The sequence below is a fragment of the Perca fluviatilis genome, chromosome 21 (genome assembly GCF_010015445.1).
Source record: "Perca fluviatilis chromosome 21, GENO_Pfluv_1.0, whole genome shotgun sequence".
In the NCBI taxonomy this organism is placed as follows: Eukaryota; Metazoa; Chordata; class Actinopteri; order Perciformes; family Percidae; genus Perca; species Perca fluviatilis.
This window is the reverse complement of record NC_053132.1, coordinates 1,636,250-1,654,108: the sequence shown is the minus strand read 5'-3', so window position 1 is coordinate 1,654,108 and position 17,859 is coordinate 1,636,250. Positions and strand designations below refer to the sequence as shown.

At 43.2% G+C, this 17,859-nt stretch overlaps 2 protein-coding genes across 7 annotated transcripts in view; one reads left to right on the top strand and one right to left on the bottom strand.

Moving 5' to 3' along the window:
• Positions 1 to 5,674, bottom strand: part of rpp30 (ribonuclease P/MRP 30 subunit) — a 15,030-nt gene extending 9,356 nt beyond the window's left edge. The window contains 6 exon segments of the mRNA XM_039789261.1: positions 472 to 561; positions 3,695 to 3,766; positions 3,915 to 3,980; positions 4,080 to 4,136; positions 4,263 to 4,321; positions 5,518 to 5,674. Of these exon segments, the coding sequence (XP_039645195.1) occupies positions 472 to 561; positions 3,695 to 3,766; positions 3,915 to 3,980; positions 4,080 to 4,136; positions 4,263 to 4,321; positions 5,518 to 5,599 (426 nt within the window). The 5' untranslated portion in view covers positions 5,600 to 5,674.
• A 124-nt stretch (positions 5,675 to 5,798) lies between these two features.
• nudt13 (nudix (nucleoside diphosphate linked moiety X)-type motif 13) lies at positions 5,799 to 16,341 on the top strand. Of its 6 annotated transcripts, none has more exons than XM_039789257.1 (9): positions 5,821 to 5,896; positions 7,354 to 7,454; positions 8,204 to 8,346; positions 11,503 to 11,610; positions 13,494 to 13,600; positions 14,335 to 14,454; positions 14,649 to 14,760; positions 15,411 to 15,565; positions 15,654 to 16,341. In XM_039789257.1, the coding sequence occupies exons 2-9, from the start codon at positions 7,387 to 7,389 to the stop codon at positions 15,843 to 15,845; spliced, it is 1,005 nt and encodes a 334-aa protein (XP_039645191.1). In that variant the 5' UTR covers positions 5,821 to 5,896; positions 7,354 to 7,386; the 3' UTR covers positions 15,846 to 16,341. The 6 variants fall into 6 exon arrangements, with proteins under 6 accessions (XP_039645194.1, XP_039645191.1, XP_039645193.1 ...); XM_039789259.1 differs by lacking the exon at positions 5,821 to 5,896 and adding an exon at positions 6,044 to 6,219; XM_039789260.1 differs by lacking the exon at positions 7,354 to 7,454 and having other exon boundaries at positions 5,799 to 5,896.
• The last annotated feature ends 1,518 nt before the right edge of the window (positions 16,342 to 17,859 follow it).

Below are 17,859 nucleotides of genomic sequence, written 5' to 3'. Positions count from 1 at the left end.
TGGTATTAAACCATTACTGATGGCTGCATTCCACTTAGGAGAGACCCTGGTATTAAACCATTACTGATGGCTGCATTCCACTTAGGAGAGGCCCTGGTATTAAACCATTACTGATGGCTGCATTCCACTTAGGAGAGACCCTGGTATTAAACCATTACTGATGGCTGCATTCCACTTAGGAGAGACCCTGGTATTAAACCATTACTGATGGCTGCATTCCACTTAGGAGAGGCCCTGGTATTAAACCATTACTGATGGCTGCATTCCACTTAGGAGAGGCCCTGGTATTAAACCATTACTGATGGCTGCATTCCACTTAGGAGAGGTCCTGGTATTGGTCATGCTGACTCACTGAGATATCTCACTGATGGAACTGAGCCCTCGTTAAGGTGATCAGGGTCAGCTGCTGTGAGTCAACATGTCTGCTGTGATGAAGGTCCATACTGTGGTATACTACCCTAACACTCTCACCCCGTTGACCGGCGCTCTCTTGAAGAAGAAGGGAAGTTTCTCTGTCACTGAGATACAGATGATGTCTACATCATATATCATACAGGCTGCCTGCACACACACGCACACACACACACACACACACACACACACACACACACACACACACACACACAATTATATACATTATATATCATTTAAATGAATAATAATTGCTGAAGCGTTCATGAGTAAGCAGTAAATTAATGCTGAACTAGTGTATGAACAGCTGGCTGGTGATATAGGGTCCTAGTGATAATTAACTAACTAACTAACTAACTAACTAACTAACTAACTAACTAACTAACTAAAGGTGATGTAGTGTGGTGGGTTAGGGTTATTTAGATATAGGGCCCTAGTGATAATAAACTAACTAACTAACTAAAGGTGATGTAGTGTGGTAGGTTAGGGTTATTTAGATATAGGGTCCTAGTGATAATAAACTAACTAACTAACTAAAGGTGATGTAGTGTGGTAGGTTAGGGTTATTTAGATATAGGCTCCTAGTGATAATAAACTAACTAACTAACTAAAGGTGATGTAGTGTGGTAGGTTAGGATATTTAGATATAGGGTCCTAGTGATAATAAACTAACTAACTAACTAAAGGTAATGTAGTGTGGTAGGTTAGGGTTATTTAGATATAGGGTCCTAGTGATAATAAACTAACTAACTAACTAAAGGTGATGTAGTGTGGTAGGTTAGGTATTTAGATATAGGGTCCTAGTGATAATAAACTAACTAACTAACTAACTAACTAAAGGTGATGTAGTGTGGTAGGTTAGGGTTATTTAGATATAGGGTCCTTAGTGATAATAAACTAACTAACTAACTAACTAACTAAAGGTGATGTAGTGTGGTAGGTTAGGGTATTTAGATATAGGTCCTAGTGATAATAAACTAACTAACTAACTAAAGGTGATGTAGTGTGGTAGGTTAGGGTTATTTAGATATAGGGCCCTAGTGATAATTAACTAACTAACTAACTAACTAAGGTGATGTAGTGTGGAAGGTTAGGGTTATTTAGATATAGGGCCCTAGTGATAATAAACTAACTAACTAACTAAAGGTGATGTAGTGTGGTAGGTTAGGGATATTTAGATATAGGGTCCTAGTGATAATAAACTAACTAACTAACTAACTAACTAACTAACTAACTAAAGGTGATGTAGTGTGGTAGGTTAGGGTTATTTAGATATAGGGTCCTAGTGATAATAAACTAACTAACTAACTAACTAACTAAAGGTGATGTAGTGTGGTAGGTTAGGGTTATTTAGATATAGGGTCCTAGTGATAAACTAACTAACTAACTAACTAAAGGTGATGTAGTGTGGTAGGTTAGGGTTATTTAGATATAGGGTCCTAGTGATAATAAACTAACTAACTAATTAACTAAAGGTAATGTAGTGTGGTAGGTTAGGGTTATTTAGATATAGGGTCCTAGTGATAATAAACTAACTAACTAACTAAAGGTGATGTAGTGTGGTAGGTTAGGGTTATTTAGATATAGGGTCCTAGTGATAATAAACTAACTAACTAACTAAAGGTGATGTAGTGTGGTAGGTTAGGGTTATTTAGATATAGGGTCCTAGTGATAACAAACGAACTAACTAACTAAAGGTAATGTAGTGTGGTAGGTTAGGGTTATCTAGATATAGGCTCTAGTGATAATAAACCAACTAACTAACTAATAAAATGTAGTGTGGTAGGTTAGGGTATTTAGATATAGGGTCCTAGTGATAATAAACTAACTAACTAACTAACTAAAGGTGATGTAGTGTGGTAGGTTAGGGTTATTTAGATATAGGGTCCTAGTGATAATAAACTAACTAACTAACTAAAGGTGATGTAGTGTGGTAGGTTAGGGTTATTTAGATATAGGGTCCTAGTGATAACAAACGAACTAACTAACTAAAGGTAATGTAGTGTGGTAGGTTAGGGTTATTTAGATATAGGCTCCTAGTGATAATAAACTAACTAACTAACTAACTAAAGGTAATGTAGTGTGGTAGGTTAGGGTTATTTAGATATAGGGTCCTAGTGATAATAAACTAACTAACTAACTAACTAAAGGTGATGTAGTGTGGTAGGTTAGGGTTATTTAGATATAGGGTCCTAGTGATAATAAACTAACTAACTAACTAAAGGTGATGTAGTGTGGTAGGTTAGGGTTATTTAGATATAGGCTCCTAGTGATAATAAACTAACTAACTAACTAACTAAAGGTAATGTAGTGTGGTAGGTTAGGGTTATTTAGATATAGGCTCCTAGTGATAATTAACTAACTAACTAACTAGCTAAAGGTAATGTAGTGTGGTAGGCTAGGGTTATTTAGATATAGGGCCCTAGTGATAATTAACTAACTAACTAACTAACTAAAGGTGATGTAGTGTGGTAGGTTAGGGTTATTTAGATATAGGGCCCTAGTGATAATTAACTAACTAACTAAAGGTGATGTAGTGTGGTAGGTTAGGGTTATTTAGATATAGGGTCCTAGTGATAATAAACTAACTAACTAACTAAGGTGATGTGGTGTGGAAGGTTAGGGTTATTTAGATATAGGGTCCTAGTGATAATAAACTAACTAACTAACTAACTAAAGGTGATGTAGTGTGGTAGGCTAGGGTTATTTAGATATAGGGCCCTAGTGATAATTAACTAACTAACTAACTAACTAACTAAAGGTGATGTAGTGTGGTAGGTTAGGGTTATTTAGATATAGGGTCCTAGTGATAATAAACTAACTAACTAACTAACTAACTAAAGGTAATGTAGTGTGGTAGGCTAGGGTTATTTAGATATAGGGTCCTAGTGATAATAAACTAACTAACTAACTAACTAACTAACTAAAGGTGATGTAGTGTGGTAGGTTAGGGATATTTAGATATAGGGCCCTAGTGATAATAAACTAACTAACTAACTAACTATAGGTGATGTAGTGTGGTAGGTTAGGGATATTTAGATATAGGGCCCTAGTGATAATAAACTAACTAACTAACTAACTAACTAACTAACTAAAGGTGATGTAGTGTGGTAGGTTAGGGTTATTTAGATATAGGGTCCTAGTGATAATAAACTAACTAACTAACTAAAGGTGATGTAGTGTGGTAGGTTAGGGTTATTTAGATATAGGGTCCTAGTGATAATAAACTAACTAACTAACTAACTAACTAACTAACGGTGATGTAGTGTGGTGGGAGTCTCACGTGGAAGAGTTTCTCTGTGGTCGGCTGGACGGCCAGCAGGTCGAAACGCCGATACTCCACAGCAGTCGGCCTCTGAACACAGAGACAGACAGACAGACAGACAGACAGACAGACAGACAGACAGACAGACAGACAGACAGAGACACACACGCTCTTATTGTGAAAGTCATCTTTTAAAGCAGCAGTAAATGAAAGATTTCAAAATAAAATCACCACTCACAAAGTGACTGGCGTCTGACATCACAATGGTCAGTCTGTTCAGCACTCTGATTGGCCGGGAGCGACCCTGACGGAGACAGATGTTAACACAACAACAACAACAACACCACCACCACCACCACCACCACCACAGACAGTCATCTTCCTCTTCCTCTTCCTCACCTACCTGTACGACAGGCAGGGGATCCATCAGCTCGCTGATTGGCGTCGGGGAGGGAATCTCCTGCAAACAGGAAGTAAATAGATTGTTACAAAATAAAAGCGACAAAGACTACATGTATATAAATAATAATAATAATAATAATAATAATAATAATAATAATAATAATAATAATAATTATAAACTCACCTGTTTCTTTTTGGCCGTTGGTTCAAACACGTAGTTGATGGCGACGGTAGAGAAACCGACTGGAAGAAAATACAAACATGTAATTTATCTTTATATAAACAACAATCCTTCAGCTTTTACTGATTTAACTAAGTAACTCTAATGTTTTACCATCTACAATATCTACTATACTGAGCTGACCCATATAATATATATAATTAATATATCAGGTTTGTTTGCTGGCAAGATTTCTTGAAAAAAGTCAAAGTGTGTCTAATTAAAATGCTGTTTGTTGGTTGTTTTATGCTGCCGAATTTTCCACTGGCTCTTATTTGTTTGAATAATGTCTTCAATGATGTTTTATTTCAATTATATTTTCATTAAGCACAAGAGATAACTTCAAATACAGAGATTTTTAAACGGAGTCTGGTATAATATGTAGTTGTGTCTCTCTCTTTACGAGACACATGGACCCTCGCGTGACGTAGTTATAAATCAATACATGAGTTTATGTATGTTAATCAACCGAGGGTTTACTACAACAACCGAACAGGGAACCTTTTAAATGACTGCTTTCTGAATGGAGTCCGGTGGGAAGTTTTCAGCAGGTTTTCTGAGCTGCATTCACTAAAATAGTAGGCTAGGCTTATTGGATGAATACTGGATTTATTGGTTGTTTGTTGGTTCATTTGTGTTGCCGAATTTTCCACTGGCTTTTATTTGTTTTAAAAATGTATTACATTATATTCTATTTAAATTACATTTTTTACGAATAACAAGGGAAGCCTTAAATATAGATATTTTCTGAACGGAGTCTGGTGCCATGGTTTACTGTGTGTTTTGAGGCAGAAAACACAGACCCCCAACACAGATATATAACTTAATGAATTAATAATTATATAGTGAATTATTAACCTGGGGTTTTGCTGACAATGAAGCGTGTTTAATTCCGTTTGGACGGTCTGTCATTACACCAGAAAGCAAAGAAACTTTTAAAACGACGGTTTTTTAAACGGAGTTTGGTGCGAAAGTTTGCTGCGAGGTTTATGAGCTATTAAAAGTGCCTTTATTGAATAAATTAGTAACACAGTGATCCACATATGTGTCATCAGCTGGTTAAAGAACTAACGGAGCACCATGGATGTAATGTATGGGTTACACACACACCAACAGATCCATAAAACTAGGAGCTAACGTTAGCTAGCCGTGTTAGCATCAGATGTCCGGCTGTTAAACTCGTGTTATTTTAAAGGGAAACTGGACTGAAGAGACTCACGGTGAGCTGCTGTCTCTACCAGACTCTGGAGCCGGCTCTTATCCGCCGTGTAGTTCACATTTAAATCCATAAACACAGACATGATGCTGCCTGCTGTCAGCCTCCGCTCTCCGCCACGAGAATTTAAGTTTCCTGTCGGAAGTTACGCAAACTCTCGCAGAATCTCGCAAAATCTAGGCTAATATAATAATATAATTACCACGCTGACACACACACAAACACACACATACATAGGTTATATTGTTTCTCTGGATCATTACTTTGAGTACGTGTTTATAAATGTTGTCGGAATGTTTTTTTGTTTTTTTCAATAAAGTTTTTTTGGGGGGAGCCACAACAAAAAAAGGGCATTCCGCTTGAAGAAGAGAAGCAGCTGCAGGTATATCACAACACACACACACACTTCTACTGTACAGTACAGTACAGTACACAAAGTTACGTATTTAAAACACACTCCGAATTCTCCAGTAATGGTCATTTGTTTGATGAATGGGTTAAGTTATGTTATATAGTAATTCTATTTTTACCCATAGCAAGGGGAACTTTAAATAGAACGATTTGTGAACGGAGTCTGGTATCACGGTCTGAAAAAACGGACCCTCAAAACCGATATATTTTCGTTCAGACTCGGTATTTGGTAAATTTGAGGTAATCCAGACGCTCTGCTGTAACGTCAGAGTCCATCTGATCTCCAGATCTCAGGTTACAAACTTTATTAATGTTTCACACAAACATATTCTGCCAATAACTGAGTGTGTCACGGAGACAGCGTCTGTGAACTGTAAGAGGATACATGTTGTATTTCTGTTAAAATAAGAGCAGCTTGTTTGATTAAATGTAAGCCGAAATGACCCGTGGACGCTGGAGATTCAGATGTGTATCTTTAATTATATTATAATTATAACAACATATCATAGAAAACAAATCAACATCTAAAGTGACAGATTTTTAAAGGGGATTCGGTAATGTTGTCTCTCCACACATCAACACATTCTCATGTGACCAAAAGTTTCCCCCTGCCTCCAGTCTCTGTGCTAAGCTAGGCTAACAGTGTCCTCTGCCTCCAGTCTCTGTGCTAAGCTAGGTTAACAGTGTCCTATTCCTCCAGTTTTTGTGCTAAGCTAGGCTAACAGTGTCCTCTGCCTCCAGTCTCTGTGTTAAGCTAGGCTAACAGTGTCCTCTGCCTCCAGTCTTTGTGCTAAGCTAGGCTAACAGTGTCCTCTGCCTCCAGTCTCTGTGCTAAGCTAGGCTAACAGTGTCCTCTGCCTTCAGTCTCTGTGCTAAGCTAGGCTAACAGTGTCCTCTGCCTCCAGTCTTTGTGTTAAGCTAGGCTAACAGTGTCCTCTGCCTCCAGTCTTTGTGTTAAGCTAGGCTAACAGTGTCCTCTGCCTCCAGTCTTTGTGCTAAGCTAGGCTAACAGTGTCCTCTGCCTCCAGTCTCTGTGTTAAGCTAGGCTAACAGTTTCCTCTGCTTCTAGTCTTTGTGCTGAGCTAGGCTAACCGTGTCCTCTTCCTCCAGTCTCTGTGCTAAGCTAGGCTAACAGTTTCCTCTGCCTTCTGTCTTTGTGCTAGGCTAACAGTGTCCTCTGCCTCCAGTCTTTGTGTTAAGCTAGGCTAACAGTGTCCTCTGCCTCCAGTCTTTGTGCTAAGCTAGGCTAACAGTGTCCTCTTCCTCCAGTCTTTGTGCTAAGCTAGGCTAACAGTTTCCTCTGCTTCTAGTCTTTGTGCTGAGCTAGGCTAACCGTGTCCTCTTCCTCCAGTCTCTGTGCTAAGCTAGGCTAACAGTTTCCTCTGCCTTCTGTCTTTGTGCTAGGCTAACAGTGTCCTTTTCCTCCAGTTTCTGTGCTAAGCTAGGCTAACGGTGGCGGCCATGTTGAGACCAGTGAGGACCTTGGCCCCTCTGAGCCGCTGCTGCTCCAGCTTTGTCTCCAGGATGAGGTCCAGTAACTCGTTTTGGGTTTTTTAATCTCTTCTTTAAGACTGTCCAGAGTCGGCCGTAACTAGGCAACCCTTGCTCTCTGTTTTCGCCGCTTTAGTCAAAACTTTCCGATGTTTTAGTAATACCTTTTTTAATAATTTGGGCCGCCAGCGCCCCGAGCGTTCCCCTCTCCGGCCTGATCTCCGCCCAGCCTGGTTCTGCCCGTAGCTTCCTGGATGTATTTTGTATTTTAATTCTAACGTTTTACTGAATTCCCTGTAGGGTGTTTTCAGACCATGTCTCATGGTGATATTTCACTTGAAATAAATTTGAATTGAACGGCTAATGTCGTAAAATCCTCGTAAAACAGGATTTCTATCTGCGCGTGCGCTTATTAGCGTGTAACGAATCGTGTACCGACACCGCTTAAAGAATATTAAACAATCTCGTTAGCCTTCGCTTGTTGCCGGTGATTCTGTGTTTTGGAACGAGCTCACGCTGTCGGTACTTTAACCAACGAAATGCTGTGTTCCAGGTTTGTCGGTAGTTTAACCAATGAGATGCTGTGTTCCAGGTTTGTCGGTAGTTTAACCAATGAGATGCTGTGTTCCAGGTTTGTCGGTAGTTTAACCAATGAGATGCTGTGTTCCAGGTTTGTCGGTAGTTTAACCAATGAGATGCTGTGTTCCAGGTTTGTCGGTAGTTTAACCAATGAGATGCTGTGTTCCAGGTTTGTCGGTAGTTTAACCAATGAGATGCTGTGTTCCAGGTTTGTCGACCGGCTGAAGCGGGACGATGGAGCGTGTGCTGCAGCGCTGCAGAGCGGCCAGATGTTCCTGTTCCACCGGCTGGCTCCACTGCTGCAACGCACTGAGAGGGGAACCCTCAGACCCGTAGCACGCAGAACCTCAGGTACAGAACCTCAGACCCTCAGGTACAGAACCTCAGGTACAGAACCTCAGGTACAGAACCTCAGAACCTCAGGTACAGAACCTCAGAACCTCAGGTTCAGAACCTCAGGTACAGAACCTCAGAACCTCAGGTACAAAACCTCAGGTTCAGAACCTCAGACCCTCAGATACAGACCCTCAGACCCTCAGGTACAGAACCTCAGAACCTCAGGTACAGAACCTCAGGTTCAGAACCTCAGACCCTCAGGTACAGACCCTCAGACCCTCAGGTACAGAACCTCAGGTACAGAACCTCAGGTACAGAACCTCAGACCCTCAGGTTCAGAACCTCAGGTTCAGAACCTCAGGTACAGAACCTCACACCCGTAGCACGCAGACCCTCAGAACCTCAGGTACAGAACCTCAGGTACAGACCCTCAGGTACAGAACCTCAGGTACAGAACCTCAGGTACAGAACCTCAGACCCGTAGCACGCAGACCCTCGGAACCTCAGGTACAGAACCTCAGGTACAGACCCTCAGGTACAGAACCTCAGGTTCAGAACCTCAGGTACAGAACCTCAGGTACAGAACCTCAGAACCTCAGGTACAGAACCTCAGGTTCAGAACCTCAGGTACAGAACCTCAGGTACAGAACCTCAGACCCTCAGGTACAGAACCTCAGGTACAGAACCTCAGACCCTCAGGTACAGAACCTCAGAACCTCAGGTACAGAACCTCAGGTTCAGAACCTCAGGTACAGAACCTCAGAACCTCAGGTACAGAACCTCAGGTACAGAACCTCAGACTCTCAGGTACAGAACCTCAGACCCTCAGGTACAGATCCTCAGGTACAGATCCTCAGGTACAGAACCTCAGAACCTCAGGTACAGAACCTCAGAACCTCAGGTACAGAACCTCAGGTTCAGAACCTCAGGTACAGAACCTCAGAACCTCAGGTACAGAACCTCAGACCCTCAGGTACAGAACCTCAGGTACAGATCCTCAGGTACAGAACCTCAGGTACAGAACCTCAGGTACAGAACCTCAGGTTCAGAACCTCAGGTACAGAACCTCAGAACCTCAGGTACAGAACCTCAGGTACAGAACCTCAGGTACAGATCCTCAGGTACAGAACCTCAGGTACAGAACCTCAGAACCTCAGGTACAGAACCTCAGGTTCAGAACCTCAGGTACAGAACCTCAGACCCTCAGGTACAGAACCTCAGGTACAGATCCTCAGGTACAGAACCTCAGAACCTCAGGTACAGAACCTCAGGTTCAGAACCTCAGGTACAGAACCTCAGAACCTCAGGTACAGAACCTCAAGTACAGAACCTCAGACCCTCAGGTACAGAACCTCAGGTTCAGAACCTCAGACCCTCAGGTACAGACCCTCAGACCCTCAGGTACAGAACCTCAGGTACAGAACCTCAGGTACAGAACCTCAGACCCTCAGGTACAGAACCTCAGGTTCAGAACCTCAGACCCTCAGGTACAGACCCTCAGACCCTCAGGTACAGAACCTCAGGTACAGAACCTCAGGTACAGAACCTCAGACCCTCAGGTACAGAACCTCAGGTTCAGAACCTCAGACCCTCAGGTACAGACCCTCAGACCCTCAGGTACAGAACCTCAGGTACAGAACCTCAGACCCTCAGGTACAGAACCTCAGGTACAGAACCCCAGGTACAGAACCCCAGGTACAGAACCTCAGGTTCAGTACCTCAGACCCTCAGGTACAGAACCTCAGAACCTCAGGTACAGAACCTCAGGTACAGAACCTCAGAACCTCAGACCCGTAGCACGCAGAACCTCAGATACAGAACCTCAGACCCTCAGGGACAGAACCTCAAGTACAGAACCTCAGAACCTCAGGTACAGAACCTCAGGTACAGAACCTCAGACCCGTAGCACACAGACCCTCAGAACCTCAGGTACAGAACCTCAGGTACAGAACCTCAGGTACAGAACCTCAGACCCTCAGGTACAGAACCTCAGACCCTCAGGTACAGAACCTCAGGTACAGATCCTCAGACCCTCAGGTACAGAACCTCAGGTACAGAACCTCAGGTACAAAACCTCAGACCCTCAGGTACAGACCCTCAGGTTCAGAACCTCAGACCCTCAGGTACAGACCCTCAGACCCTCAGGTACAGAACCTCAGGTACAGAACCTCAGACCCTCAGGTACAGAACCTCAGGTACAGAACCTCAGGTACAGAACCTCAGACCCTCAGGTACAGAACCTCAGGTTCAGAACCTCAGGTACAGAACCTCAGAACCTCAGGTACAGAACCTCAGGTTCAGAACCTCAGGTACAGAACCTCAGACCCTCAGGTTCAGAACCTCAGGTACAGAACCTCAGACCCTCAGGTACAGAACCTCAGGTACAGAACCTCAGGTACAGAACCTCAGACCCTCAGGTACAGAACCTCAGGTTCAGAACCTCAGGTACAGAACCTCAGAACCTCAGGTACAGAACCTCAGACCCTCAGGTACAGAACCTCAGGTTCAGAACCTCAGACCCTCAGGTACAGAACCTCAGGTACAGAACCTCAGACCCTCAGGTACAGAACCTCAGGTTCAGAACCTCAGGTACAGAACCTCAGAACCTCAGGTACAGAACCTCAGACCCTCAGGTACAGAACCTCAGGTTCAGAACCTCAGACCCTCAGGTACAGACCCTCAGACCCTCAGGTACAGAACCTCAGGTACAGAACCTCAGACCCTCAGGTACAGAACCTCAGGTTCAGAACCTCAGGTACAGAACCTCAGGTACAGAACCTCAGACCCTCAGGTACAGAACCTCAGGTTCAGAACCTCAGGTACAGAACCTCAGAACCTCAGGTACAGAACCTCAGGTTCAGAACCTCAGGTACAGAACCTCAGACCCTCAGGTACAGAACCTCAGAACCTCAGGTACAGAACCTCAGGTACAGAACCTCAGACCCTCAGGTACAGAACCTCAGACCCGTAGCACGCAGAACCTCAGGTACAGAACCTCAGGTACAGAACCTCAGAGACAGAACCTCAGGTACAGAACCTCAGAACCTCAGGGTATAGATTTTGGCCGGTGGATTGTTTATCTACCCGGCGACTCCTAAAGTGAAACACTGCCTCAGGTAGAACCAGAACCAGAACCTGAGGAACCGTTCAAACCGTCCTGCTCTGTTCCAGACGTGCAGTCGATCCTGCAGCGACTCGGCTCGGACCCAGCCCTGCTGGAGCAGTCGGTTCTGATTGGCTGCTCCCAACAGAACCAGGCTCAGTTCTGTCTGGACATCGGTAAGAACACATTACAGTTATACAATATATTATATATTATATTATTATATTATTATATTATTATATTATATATTATATATTATATTATATTATATTATTATATATTATATTATATTACATATTATATATTGTATATTGTATTATATACTTTTTAACAGATAGAACTCAGAGAGTAAGGGTGAATGGTTGCTTGTCGGAGGAGATGTCATCGTCCACTGGGTCTCCTCTCACTCCTTTATATTCTTTATTCTGATGATTGCTGTAGCCAGCATGAAAATAGACTCATTTTAAAATTTGCAGATGATTCTGCTATCGTCAGTCTCCTCTCCAATGAGGAGAGTGATCATGGCCCTGTTCTGGATGATTTTGTGCTCTGGTGTGATAGGGCATTCCTCCAACTAAATGTAGAAAAGACAAAGGATTGACTTTAGGCGCAAGTCATCGACTCCACGGAACATTAGCATCAAGGGTATCTAGGCAGTTTGATCGACAATAAGTTACATTTTAATTCTAACACTGAGATGCTTTGTTAAAAAAGGCCAACAAAGATAACATTTCGTGTCGATAAGACCCTCATGACCCTCTTTTATAAATCATACTAACATTCTCAGTAATCTGCTGGTATGGTCATCTCAGTGTCAAGTAGAGAGTAAAGAGTAGAGAGACTATAACTATTAAATAGTGATGGGGTTATTATAACATGTATAGTATTGACTGATGGGGATGTTGTTGATGAAATGGTGATTATTAAGGACATTTTTTATGGAAATGTTGCTAAAATATATTTTTATGAGGAATATTGTTAGATGTTCTTTTTAACATATGGTTCCTTTAACATATGGTCATATTTATCTTCTAAATTCTCTGTTGTTTAATCAGAGCTTGTAACATTAAGTATTTTTATGTAGTTTGGTCTTACATTTGGGACTGTCCTGTGTTTATGTCTTGCTGCAGAACCAATTTCCCTACGGGGACAAATAAAAGTCTAAACTAAACTAAAACTATATTACATTATATTATATTATATATTATTATATTATTATATTATATATATATATATTATATTATTTTATATATTATATTACATTATTTAATATATTATATTATATAATTTTATATATTATATTATATTATTTTATATATTATATTATATTATATTATATATTACATTATTTTATATTTATATTATTTTATATATTATATTATTTTATATATTACATTATTTTATATATTATATTATTTTATATATTATATTATATTATTTTATATTATTTTATATATTATATTATATTATATTATTTAATATATTATATTATATTATTTAATATATTACATTATTTTATATATTATATTATATTATTTTATATATTACATTATTTTATATTATTTTATATATTACATTATATTATATTATATATTGTTGTATATTATATATAACTCTGCTCTGACCGATCGTCTGCCCTCGGCAGGATTTCAGCTGCTTTATCACTTTCAACTTCTGTCTCCTTTTTCTGATGTTTTTGTCGCTTTTATCGAAATTTTAGTTTTCCCCCAAAAACATAATTCGTTTTTGTCGCTGCCCCCCCACTGCCCTGACTCTGGTTCTGTGTGTTGTGTGTCTGTGTGTTGTGGGTCTGTGTGTGTGTGTGTGTGTGTGTGTGTTGTGGGTCTGTGTGTGTGTGTGTGTGTGTGTGTGTGTGTGTGTGTGTGTGTGTGTGTTGTGGGTCTGTGTATGTGTGTGTGTGTGTGTTGTGGGTCTGTGTGTGTGTGTGTGTGTTGTGGGTCTGTGTGTGTGTTGTGTCTGTGTGTGTGGGTGTGTGTGTGTGTGTGTGTGTGTGTGTGTGTGTGTGTGTGTGTGTGTGTGTGTGTGGTTCTGTGTGTAGGAGAAGTGGACCAGGTGGTTCTGGAGGAAGCGTGTGGAGGAACCTTCATCGATCTGAAGAAGTCTTTCTTTCTCCTCCCGGCAGCAGAGGCTCCTCTGGTTGCCAAGGTGACAGTCAGGGGGAGGGGCCTAACAGTCAGGGGGAGGAGCCTAACACTGTAAACAGTCAGGGGGAGGAGCCAGACGCTGTAAACAGTCAGGGGGAGGAGCCAGACGCTGTAAACAGTCAGGAGGAGGAGCCTAATGCTGTAAACAGTCAGGGGAGGAGCCAGATGCTGTAAACAGTCAGGGAGGAGCGCCAGACGCTGTAAACAGTCAGGGGAGGAGCCTAACACTGTAAACAGTCGGGGGAGGAGCCAGACGCTGTAAACAGTCAGGGGAGGAGCCTAACACTATAAACAGTCAGGGGAGGAGCCAGACGCTGTAAACAGTCAGGGGAGGAGCCAGACGCTGTAAACAGTCAGGGGAGGAGCCAGATGCTGTAAACAGTCAGGGGGAGGAGCCAGACGCTGTAAACAGTCAGGGGGAGGAGCCTAACACTGTAAACAGTCAGGGGGAGGAGCCAGACGCTGTAAACAGTCAGGGGGAGGAGCCTAACACTATAAACAGTCAGGGGGAGGAGCCAGACGCTGTAAACAGTCAGGGGAGGAGCCAGACGCTGTAAACAGTCAGGGGGAGGAGCCAGACGCTGTAAACAGTCAGGGGGAGGAGCCAGACGCTGTAAACAGTCAGGGGGAGGAGCTATATGAACTATTTTTAAGATATTTGATAGCTGAATGCCTGAGTTAACATCCTAATGACATTTTATTATATTATATTATTTATACGTGTTTGTCCCTCAGGGTCAGGCTCTGCTGCGCTGGCATCAAACCAGCGGCTTCTGCAGCGCCACGGGGCGACCCACCCAGCGCAACCGGGCAGGAAGTCAGAGAGTCTGCAGCGACATCATCTACTACCCCAAGGTAACACACACACACACACACAGAGACACACACACAGAGACACACACACAACGAGAGACACACACACACACAACAACAAAACACAAAGTTTTTCTCATAATATTCCAGCTTTCTTTCTAAAAGTTTGGGACTTTTCTTTCCCCTAATATTCCCTTGTTGTTGTTGTTGTTGTTGTTGTTGTTGTCGTCCTCCAGATGTCTCCGGTGGTCATCGCCCTGGTGTCTGATGGGAAACGGTGTTTGTTAGGCCGACAGGCGTCCTTCCCTCGGGGGATGTACAGCGCTCTGGCCGGCTTCTGTGACATGGGTCTGTCTGTCTCTCTGACCTGTCTGTCTGTCTGTCTCTCTTACCTGTCTGTGTCTGTTTCTCTTACCTGTCTGTCTGTCTCTCTCTATTACCTGTCCATCTGTCTGTCTGTCTTACCTGTCTCTCTTACCTGTCTGTCTCTCTGACCTGTCTGTCTGTCCGCCTGTATCTGTCTCTCTTACCTGTCTGTGTCTGTTTCTCTTACCTGTCTGTGTGTCTGTCTCTATTACCTGTCCATCTGTCTGTCTGTCTTACCGGTCTCTCTTACCCGTCTGTGTTTTGTCTCTCTTACCTGTTTCTCTTACTTGTCAGTGTGTCTGTCTGTCTCTCTTACCTGTCTGTCTCTCTTACCTGTCTGTGTGTGTCTGTCTCTCTTACCTGTCTGTGTGTCTCTCTGTCTCCCTTACCTGTCTGTGTGTCTCTCTTACCTGTCTGTCTGTCTGCCTTACCTGTCTGTGTGTCTGTCTCTCTGACCTGTCTGTGTGTCTGTCTGTCTCTCTTACCTGTCTGTGTGTCTGTCTGTCTCTCTTACCTGTCTGTCTCTCTCTCGTACCTGTCTGTGTGTCTGTCTCTCTTACCCGTCTGTGTTTTGTCTCCCTTACCTGTCTGTGTGTCTGTCTGTCTCTCTTACCTGTCTGTGTGTCTCTCAGGTGAGACTCTGGAGGAGACTCTGAGCAGGGAGGTAGCAGAGGAAGTAGGTTTGGAGCTCCTCAGCGTCTCCTACAGCTCCTCGCAGCATTGGCCGTTTCCTCACAGCTCCTTCATGATTGGCTGCCACGCCACTGTAAGCCCCGCCCACACTCAGGTGAGCTGTCCTTTCACATTAAAGCAGTTTTTAAAGCACCAATGAACGCTGTGATCGGTGTGTAGAATGCTACCTGTTTGTCCCCCAGCTGTCCGTGGACCAATCAGAGCTTGAGGACGCTCGCTGGTTCAGTCTGGAGGAAGTGGTCACCGCCCTGCAGGTGAAGGCCCCGCCCCCGAGAGGAGCCGCTGGCCTATGGCTGCCTCCCAAACACGCCATCGCCAACCGCCTCATCAGCGAGTGGGCGGAGCGACAGAGACGCAGCCTGGACGGAGACTGAACTACAACTGATCCCAGACTGGACTACAAATGATCCCAGACTAGACTACAGATGATCCCAGACTGGACTACAAATGATCCCAGACTAGACTACAGATGATCCCAGACTGGACTACAGATGATCCCAGAATGGACTACAACTGATCCCAGACTGGACTACAACTGATCCCAGACTGGACTACAAATGATCCCAGACTGGACTACAAATGATCCCAGACTGGACTACAAATGATCCCAGACTGGACTACAAATGATCCTAACGTTGCTAACGTTGAATCCTTTAGCAACGTTAGCATGGGTTCATAAAGTCATGAGCAGCGCTGTATCTGACAGTTTTTAAAAAAACATCCCGACACACGAGGTGTGATGTTTTGATAAACACAACGCAGTAAACAAAGTGTCAGAGACACACACACACACACACACACACAGAGACACAGACACACACACACACACACAGAGACACAGACACACACACAGAGACACACACAGAGACAGAGACACACACACACACACAGACACACACACACACACACACACACACACACACACACACAGAGACAGAGACACAGACACACACACACACACACACAGAGACAGAGACACACAGAGACAGAGACACACAGACACACAGAGACACACACACACAGACACACAGACACACAGAGACACACACACACACACACAAACACACAGAGACACACACACACAGACACACACACACACACACACACACACACACACAGAGACACAGACACACACACACAACACAGACACAGACACACACACACACACAGAGCACGACACACACACACACACAGAGACACAGACACACACACACACACACACACACACACAGAGACAGAACCACAGACACAACACACACAGAGACACAGACACACACACACACACAGACAGAGACACAGACACACACACAGAGACACAGAACCACACACAGAGACACAGACACACACACACACACACACACACCACACACACACAAACACAGACACACACAGAGACACACACACACAGAAACACACACACACAGAGACACACACACAGACCACACACACACACACACAGACACACACAGAGACACAACACACAAAGCACAGAGACACACACAACAGAGACACACAGAGACCACACACACAGAGACACAGAGACACACACACACACACAGAGACACACACACACACACAGACACAACACACAGAGACACACACAGAGACAGAGACACAGACACACACAGAGACACACACACACAGAGACACAGACACACACAGAGACACACACACACAGACACACACACAGACACACACAGAGACACACACACACAGAGACACACACACACACAGAGACACACAACACACAAAGACACACACACACACAGAGACACACACACAAGAACACACAGAGACACACACACAGACACACACAGAGACACAGACACACACACACACACAACACACAGAGACACACACACAAGAGACACAGAGACACACACACAGACACACACAGAGACAACACACACACACACACACACACACAGACACACACAGACACACACACACACAGAGACACAGACACACACACAGAGACACACACACACAGAGACACACACACAGACACACACAGGGAACACACACACACAGACACACACAGAACCACAACACACACACACACACAGAGACAAACACACAGAGACACACACAGAGACACACACAGAAACACACACCCCCCCACACTTGATTCTGCCTAAAATGCACCGATATGCGACCACGTCCTTTAGCCCTGAAGAAACATCTGCTTCCTATTTTACTGAGTTTCAGATCAAGCTCCTCCATCTTTTATTGTGTTTATTAATCTGTAGTATTTCTATATGTGTAAACCAATAAAATATGAAAATAAGTAGATTATTTACATTGCTTTTCTGTTAATACTGCTGTCAAACTGGAAAATAACGTTCATTCGTTTTAGAAATCAGGAATCTGTTCCAATAAGAACTAAAA